The sequence below is a fragment of the Talpa europaea genome (assembly GCF_964194135.1).
Source record: "Talpa europaea genome assembly, chromosome: 7".
In the NCBI taxonomy this organism is placed as follows: domain Eukaryota; kingdom Metazoa; phylum Chordata; class Mammalia; order Eulipotyphla; family Talpidae; genus Talpa; species Talpa europaea.
The window spans coordinates 136,800,340-136,809,060 of NC_140074.1; the positions used below are offsets into that span (position 1 = coordinate 136,800,340).

The 8,721-nt window shown below is 72.6% G+C and overlaps 1 protein-coding gene across 1 annotated transcript; it reads left to right on the forward strand.

Moving 5' to 3' along the window:
• Positions 1–245: 245 nt before the first annotated feature.
• On the forward strand, positions 246–7,677 carry METRNL (meteorin like, glial cell differentiation regulator; the record flags this gene model as incomplete). The annotated part of the gene is made up of 4 exons (XM_084238117.1): positions 246–418; positions 3,997–4,382; positions 6,987–7,046; positions 7,334–7,677. The coding sequence occupies 4 exons, from the start codon at positions 246–248 to the stop codon at positions 7,675–7,677; spliced, it is 963 nt and encodes a 320-aa protein (XP_084094243.1).
• Positions 7,678–8,721: the final 1,044 nt, after the last annotated feature.

Consider the following 8,721-nt stretch of genomic DNA (forward strand, 5'->3'; position numbering starts at 1 on the left):
CTGCGGCGCGGGGCTCCACGCGGGGCTCCACGCGGGTCAGGGCCGCGCGCTCCCGGGGCTCGAGCGGCTCGGGCGCCCGGGCCGGCGGGGATGGGCGGGCGGCCGCGCCGGGCGCGCGAGGGGCGCGCGCCGTGACCCGCCTGGAGCGGAGCCCGGCCCGCCGGCCGCGCCGGGGCGAGCGTCTCCGGGCGCGCGGCCGCGGGCGGCGGCCGAGCCGAGCGGGAGCCGAGCCGAGCCGGCCGGGCATGCGGGGCGCGGCGCGGGCGGCCGGGGCACGCGCGGGGCAGCTGCGGCCGCGGCCCCCCGCCCCAGGCCCCGGCCCGCCGCCGCCGCTGCTGCCGCTGCTGCTGCTGCTGGCCGCGCTGCTGGCCGGCGCGGGCGCCCAGTACTCCAGCGACCGCTGCAGCTGGCGGGGGAGGTGAGTCCGCGCGCGCCCCCCGCCTCGCGCCTCCCTCCGGCCCGCGGGGCCGCGGCGCGGAGCCGGCACCGGCGGGGCGCGCTCTCCGGCCCGGCTCCGGCCTTAGAACAAAAGAGCCCGCGGCGGCCCGGCCCGGCCCGGCCCGGCGCGCGAGGACGCCCGGCCGCCCACACCCGCGCGGCCCCCGGGTCCCTCGCCGCCCGCCCGGCCGGCCGCGCTGGGGCGCCCGCGGGTCGGCGCCGGCCTCGGGCCCTGCGGGCGGCGCGGCCGCGAGCGGGAAGGGTCCCCCGAGCCCGGCGGCGGCGACCTGGGGCCGGCGACACCTGCGCCCCGCGGGGAAGGTCGGGCCGCCCTTGGGGAGCGCGGGCCGCGACCCCCGCCCCGCCGCCCGCGGCCCCGGGGCTGTCGCCGGCCAGGGACGGGCGAGGAGCTCCGGGGCGCGGGCGAGGCCAGGGCGCGGCCCGGCGGGAGAGCGGCCCGGGCCTGCGCGCGCCTCCGCGGGGCCGGTTTTGCGCCGGGGCCGCCGCGGAGCCCGCGTTTGCGGGGCGACGCCTCGTGGCTGCGGCCGGCCGGGCCTGGGCGTCGGGGTGCCCGGAGCGGGCCTCGCCCAGCCCCTTGGCCGGAGGCTCCGGGCACCTCGCGCCGGGCCTCGCGGGGTCCCCTGGTGCCCTCCCCAGAGGGTGCCCCGCAGCGGGCAGCGCCCTCCGGGGGACTGGCAGCCCCAGTGCTCCGAGGGCCCCGGCCTCGCGCCCCACGCCCCCTTCCCGCCCCCTTCGAAGAGCCTGCGGGCCCTGCGTGGGGAGGCGCCCGCCTGCCCCCCCCAGCAGGGTAGAGGAACTGAGATTGCAGGGGGGGCAGCCCCAGAGCGGAGCTGGCCGCGAGCCCCGGCTGACACACTCCTGGCCTGCCCTTTCCCCTGCTGCGAACCACGCTCCCCGCCCCACAGCCTCTGCCGGACGAGTCATCGCACCCCCACACTAGCCTTGGGGTGTCCTGCCTCTGCCGATTAAAAACAGAAACCCAGTCCTGGCCTGGGAGCCTGCGTCTCCGCCGGACGGAGAGCCGGTCAGGGCTCTCCAGCCGGACCGGGCGGGTGTTTGCAGCGGGAGGAGTTCCTTTCCCTCCTGTCCCTGCCAGGAGAAGCGGGGTGCCTGTGCACCCTCAGGACTGCCGGCGCGCCCTCGGTCGTGGGCTCCCTCCAGTCCTCTCCCGCTTAGCCCAAAGGCAGGCCTGGCTGCAGGGCGGGGGAGCTTGGGGTGGGGTCCAGAGAGGAGTCGGGGCCGTGTTCCCAGAGCAGCCCCCTCTGCCTGGCGGCACTGCCCCCCACTTTTCAGCCCGTGTCTGGAGCAGCCGACGGAGCTGGCGGGGTGGCGGTGGGCCTGGCTGCCGCTGTGCAGCCGACTGTGCCGGTCGGGGGAGCGGCTCTCCATAGCGCCGGCGCATGTGATGCGCCGGGACGTGCTCCTGAGTTTCCAAGCAGCGAAGTGGGCCTGGGACGGGCTTTATCAGGCCGTGGCCATAAAGGCGGACCATGGACTCCCGCTGTGGCAGGGCCGGGCGGGGCGGGGCGGGGCAGGGCCGCACCTGCTGCACCCGCGCGGGGGCTTGGCCACAGGGCCTGTGGCTCCCGGGGTCCATCGAGGGCTTCCTGACGGGGCGAACAAGCGGCTGTCACTTCCTCTTGGTGACGTGGGCAGGAGCCACCCACCCACCCTTCCAAGGCCCCGAGGTGGATGCCCTGCCCTCTGCCCGTCAGGCTGCTCCAGGAGTGTCTGCCTGGAGCCGCCACTGGACGCTCCCCCTGCGGAAGCCGAGCTCTCACCATCCGGGCCCCACTGGTCCACGTGGAGCTGTGTCCTGCCTCATCCCCCCGCGTTTCTTGGGAATGTCGGGGACGCCCCACGCTGACCATCGGGGGTGCAGTGCTGGCTTCTTTGGTGGCTCTGGCCTTCCTCCTGCCCGCAGGTGCTGGAGACCCGGAGGGCTGCTGCAGGCTGGATTCTCTGGGGTCCTTCTGGGCAGGCCGTGAGGCCTGACGTCCTGTGGGCCCCGCGGTGCTGGGGGAGGGGAGGTGGTGGGCCTGGGCCCACGTGGGCCTTCACCCTGTACCTGGTCCCGGGGACGCCATGGGCATCGTGCAGGTGAGGGGCCGCTGTGCGCACTCAGGTCTCCATCCTGGGCGGCTGTGGGGTGCCCGCCTGTGCCCATGGGGCTCCCTCTGGCCCACCAGGTGGGGTGCGAGCTGCCTGATGAAGGCCACTCAGTGAGGGGTGCACGGCCTATCGTGTGGCTCCCCTACCCCAGGGTTGCCGGGAGGGAGGTGATCCCTCGGACAGGAGGGGTTTTGGGGAAAGTTGAGGGCCGGTGCCTGGATACGGGGCAGGTCCCCCACTGGCCCTTGGGGCCGGGCCGGGCGCCCGGGGCAGACTAGCCTGGCTGTGTCCAGTGGGCGATGATGGCGCGGTCAGCCCCTCGCCCGTGGCCTGACCCCACACGCGCCGGCAGGTGCTGCCCCAGCTTCACAGGGCCTGTGAGCGTCCCCTGGCTTTGGCCCTCGGGTTTGCCCTGCACCCGCGGCCCTGCAGGCCTGCGGTGGGTGACCTGCGGGCGGACTGCAGCCCTGGTCTGCCACTGGCTATCCACGGGCAGTGAGGCTTTTGGGCCGAGGACATGGGCCTCTCCCCGTGGCGGTCACTGGGCTCCCTCGGCTGGCTGGACACTCAATGCGGCATTGTTCACGCCACATAAAAATCCCAAGAATGTGGGGGAACCTGTCTGAGCCCCGATCAGAACCAGGCCCCATGCGGGAAAGCTGGCTGGCTGCGGGGCGCTGGTGCGGGTGCCGGGGCTGCAGTGTGTCCCCGCCGGCCGGCCTCGGGGCTCTGCCTTGTCCACACAACACCAGCCACGTCCCAGGCCTGCCCCACCCGGCCAGCGCCCAGCAGCCAGTGGAGCACAACGGCAGTGAGGCTCGCGCGGACTTGAGAGCGCGGCTTCCTGCAGGCCCCCGCTGCCTGCGGACCCTCCCCGCCACCCCAGGCTGGCCGTGATAATGCTTGAGTTTATTTTAAAAAGTGTGGTCGGCAGAGAGAAGCCACGTGGCCTCTCAGGAGAGAGAGTGGTGTCTTGGCGATGGGCTGGACTGGCACCCCATCCTGCCCGGACTCAGTAGGGCACCCTTGCAGCCAGCGGTCTGCTCTTGCAGGGGGCCAGGCGCTGGGGTCACCCTTCCCTCCACTGCCCCTGCTGTTGCTGGGCTGATGCAGGAGAGCCCTGTTCTCTGCTGTCACCTCTCCCCCATCTCCCCACTTCGTGCGCCTTAGGCCAGGGGTGCAGGCACTGGGCTTGGAGGGAGGGGTCAGCTGCCGGCCTGCAGCCCTGGAGTCCTGCAGCAGGTGCGCTGGGGGAGCCTGTGGGGAGATGTGCGGGGTTACTGTTGCCCGATGCTGGGTGGCCCCGAGCTGCAGGAGACATGGCGGTGGCCGGCCTCCTGCGGGATGGTGGCAGGGGCCCCTTGGGGTGGGGGCGGGGCCTTGGCCTGGGGCGGGGCGCCTGCTGACCGTGTCCCTCCCCCGCAGCGGACTGACGCACGAGGCGCACAGGAAGGAGGTGGAGCAGGTGTACCTGCGCTGCGCCGCGGGCGCCGTGGAGTGGATGTACCCCACCGGCGCGCTCATCGTCAACCTGCGGCCCAACACCCTGTCCCCGCTCCGGCCCCTGACGCTGTGCGTTAAGCCCCTCCAGGACGCCTCGGGGGCCAATATTTATTTGGAAAAAACTGGAGAACTGAAGCTGCTGGTGCGGGACGGGGAGCCCGGGCCTGGCCAGGTGCGGTGCTTCCCCTTCGAGCAGGGCGGCCTGTTCGTGGAGGCCACTCCGCAGCTGGACATCAGCCGCAGGGCCACCGGCTTCCAGTACGAGCTGACGGGCCACCGCGCTGGCTCCCACCTGCACGCGCCTTCCGGTGAGCATGGGAGCTGGCCTGCGTGGGATGGGAGGCTGGAGGGGCTGGGTTCTGAGGTGCCCCGCGCCCCCACACCCAAGTGCTGGCGCAGTCTGGGGCTGTGGTGGTGCCCGGACGGCCGCACACGGGGGACTGTCCCCTCCTCCCAGCCTCCGGTGCCCCTGGCGGGCAGTGTTGGCTCCCACCCCTGCTGGGGCTGGAGGTCCGAGGCTTGTCCTGGGGCTAGATGGCCACCATCCCCCGCCCTTGGGGATGAGGCTTTGGCTCTGGCCTGTGCTATCTCGAGAGGACAGAGCCCATGGCTGCGGCCGGCCGGTGTGGGGTGCTGGGCTGCTGGCCTCACGTCCAGTCTCGGCACACATGCGCCAGCAGCACCAATGCTGAGCGAGGCCAGGGCAGCTGCTCCCTGGCGGGAGGCTGGGGTGGCAGGAAGCGGCCAGATGCCGCTGGGCCATGGGCAAAGCCCTGGCCACCCCTGCTGAGGTCAGCCCAGGCGGCCAGTGGCTCCTCCCGGCCCAGCACATCCAGGAATGTGGGCACCAGCTGGGCCATGGAGACGGCACACGGGTGCGGCCAGCAAGGCGGCTGTGCAGTCTGGGGTGCAGTCCTTCTGCGGGGTTCTCTCCCAGCTGGAGTGGGGCCCGCCCGGCCCCTCCCATACTCTGGGTTGGGGTTGGGGCGGCCGTTGGACCCACAGCTAGGCCCCCAGAACAGGGCCTCCTCGCTCTGCTGCTTGGGCCAGTGAGGCGCTGGGAGGACCTGGGCCCCACAGGCCTCCCCTCCTGCCTGGAGACCTCAGAGCCCCTCTGCGGATCCCCTCTGTCACCTGAGAGCTTGGGGGCAGCCCCGCCTGATGGGGCCGAGTGGCCAGGGTAGGAGTGACAGGGAGAGCTCCTTGCCCTGTGGGTGGCGCTTGGGGGCCTGCCCTGGCGGCTCCTCTGCCCAGCGTGGCCCTGGCGTCCGCCCTGGCTCGAGGGAGGGTGTGGCTCCCTGACTTCCTGGCCAGGAAGACGGAGGGAGGGTGAGGCCAGGCGCAGGGGACGACTGGTGAGTCCGAGCTCCCATGGGGTCACCTCGGGGCAGCGCGGCCGTGGGCCTTGGGCAGCTGGGCCTCGCTCCACGGCCTGCATCCCCTGCCCTGTCTCCTGGCTGCCGGTCAACACGGCGCCCTCCACCTCCCGCTCACCTGGCAGGTCTGGACGCACCACTGCAGGCCCCTGCCGGGCTGGGGACATGCTGTCCCCCACTCCCTGACTGGCCCCTCTCCCGTCTCCTGTGCACCCCCAGGGCTCATCCGAGACCCCAGCCCCTGCCCGGGGCCCCAGCCCATCAGGGTTTGTTTCCGTAGCTTCGCAGCTCCTGAAGCTCAGACCCGGGACGCAAGCCTCGGGGCCGGCGGACGGCTCGCCTGGCCTGTGCGCTGACCGCCCTCCAAGGTGGGCTGGCCGGGCCGGCGGGCTTGTCGTGGCGCTGCACCCCGCGGGTCTGGGGCTCACGGCTTCTCGCCCCGCCAGCCCCGGGCTGCCCGTGCGGGATCTCCAGATGCCCCCTCACCTTGGGACAGGCCCTCCCCACCCACCCCTGGCATGTGGCCGGGCAGGAAGCCCCCTCTGGGGACCCTGTGCCCCTCCCCAGCCGACTCGTGACCCTCCGAGGACCCCGTGGGGGCAGGCACGGGGCAGGCCGGTGGGAGGCGCTGGCCGCCGGCCTGGGCCTGGGCCGGGCTGGCTCCGGGCCTCGACAGGCCTGTCCTGCTCCGTGGCTCTGCTCCGCGTCAGACGCGGCCGCGGTGGGCGGGTGTGAGTCAGGCGCTTGCTCAGCCAAGCTGGGACGCGCCCTCCTCCGGGCAGGACGCAGCCTCGGGGCACGCTCCCCAGGCCTGCGAGGACCCTGCTCTGCCCAGCAGGGACTGCACCCGCCTGGGGTGGCCACCCTGAGCCTGGCGGTGGGCAGCCTGGCGGTGGGCAGTCAGGTGAGGCGGGGGAGGGGTGCTGGGGGGGTGCCGGACGTCCCGGCTCAGGGCGGCTGAGTCTCCTTGCATGCTCACGCCTGTGGCGTCTGGGGATTCGCGCCAAACTGGGAAACAGAGCAGGTGCAACAGAGGCTCGGGTGTGGACGTGGGGGCTGGCAGGAAGGCTGCTCTCGCTCCGCCAGCGCAGCCGAGCCCTCAGAGGTGCAGGCCCTCACGGGAGGCAGCTGGGCTGCGGAAAGCCCCGGGCCCTCTGGGGATGCTGAGAGCTGGGCTGACTGTGAAGGGTGTTACGAAGGGCGTTTGGAGCCCAAGGCCAGGCGGGGCCCCTCTGCACCTGCTGGTCAGCTGGAGGCCCCACGGCCTCAGCAGGAGGGTGGGTGGCACCACTGTGGCCCCGTGGGGTGGTGGGACCCGGGTCGGGGGTGTGCAGGTAGCCTGGCCTGGTGAGGGACGCTCTGGGGTGCACCCAGGTGTTCCCTGAATCGGCTGGATGCAACCTGCCCCTAGCCCATCTACTGTCCCGTCCCCCGCACCTGGCCACGAGGCAGAGAGGGGTGGGCAGCGAGGACGGGCAGTGCCCATGGCAGCCACCGGGTCCTGCGTGGGCTGCTGACCACCCTGCCCTCTCACAGCCGCCTGCCGACCTTGCAGCGATGCAGAGGTGCTGCTGGCTGCCTGCACCAGCGACTTCGGTGAGTGACCGCTAGCCACCGGCCTGCCTGCCTGCAGCTCGTGCCCTTGGTGGTGGACTTGGGACTGGCCCTGGGAGGTGCTGGCTGGGAGGGCCAGGCCTGGGCAGGGCTTGGGTGGGCACAGCCTGGAGGGAGGAGCGGTGGACCCGGGCTCTGCTGCGTGGTCCCCCAGGTCCAGGGTGGCTCCTACTGGCCGGCGGGCATGTGGCTGGCTCTGGGCGCAGGCGGGCGGGGAGTGGGGTAGGTGGCCCCCTCACCCACCCCTCATCCCTCCTTCCCCCCCACAGTCGTGCGCGGCGCCATCCAGGACGTGTCCCATGAGCCGGAGCGGCAGGCCTCGGCCATCCACCTGCGAGTGAGCCGGGTATACCGGCAGAAGAGCCGCGTCTTCCGGCCGGCGCCTGAGGGCGGCTGGCGGGGCCGAGTGAGCACACTGCTGCGGTGCGGGGTGCGGCCAGGTCCCGGCGAGTTCCTCTTCACCGGACACATGCACTTTGGGGAGGCCCAGCTGGGCTGTGCGCCCCGCTTCCAGGACTTCCAGCGGGCATACAGGGACGCAGAGCAGCGGGCACTGAACCCCTGCCAGGTGGGGTCTGAGGACGTGGGCCCGGCCGCCCTCGCGGGCACCTGACCCCAGGGCCACGTGGCCCAGGGCGCCCTGCCCTTGCTTGGCTGCATGTAAAATGCTAACTAAGTTATTATATTTTTTTTAAAAAGAAGTGTCCGCAGGAAATGCCCCCGTGTGGTGAGCCGGCCCGGGCTGCCCCAGGGCCATCTCTAGGGCAGGGATCCATAAATACTCCGTGTCTTCTCCAGGCCTGGTTTGCAATGTGCGATCCCTGGTTCCGGGCCCACGGCCCCTCCGGAGATTGAGACCCGCACCCAGGCTCCCGCCCAGCCCCCAGACGCTCCCTGTTCCTCCTGTCCCGTGGTGCCCGCCCTCGGACACTGGCCGCCCTGAACGCCTGAGCCACTGCGAGGCCCGGGCTCCCCAGGGCCCCGGAGGATGAGCAGGTGTCCTTGGCGGCCCTGCAACACCCAGACCTCGAGCCTCTGTGCCCCAGAGGGCTCCATCTGTGTCTAGAGGCCTGAGGGCCAAGGCCCAGGTGTTGCGGCTGTCTGGAAGCTGGCAGGGGCCTCCCCTCCCCACCTGCTCGCCAACCCCTCAGCGTCACATGATCTGCCAGTGTGCCCGGTCCCCTCCCTGGGGACCCTGCTCCTGGGTTAGCCCCGACCCAGGACGACTCTGCCCACCAGGACCCAATTTCCAAACAAGTTCGCACCCAGACTTCCTGCTGGTCTGGCCTGGGGGCTCCCACCCCGGGCAAGGCGTCTGGTCTGCGCCGAGTCCTCCCCGGGGCCAGGCGCCGCCTCCTGACTGCAGAGCGGACAGGGAGTGAGCACTCAGGGATCCTGACCAGCGGGTGCTGAAGACCAGCGTGTGGCCACAGGGGGGAGTCGTGTGCCGCTCAGGTGTGCTGGCTCAGGTGTGCTGGCTCAGGTGTGCTGGCTCAGGTGTGCCGGCTCAGGTGCGCCGGCGTGGGTGGGTCTGTGAGCAGGTGCCGCACGACCAGGCGCTGGCTCCAGTTTCGGGCTGGCGGCCCTCGGGGGGTTGGGGCCACAGCAGGCCCAGGGCGCAGGCAGTGTCCGCCACCCATGTGGAGGGTCAGGAAGG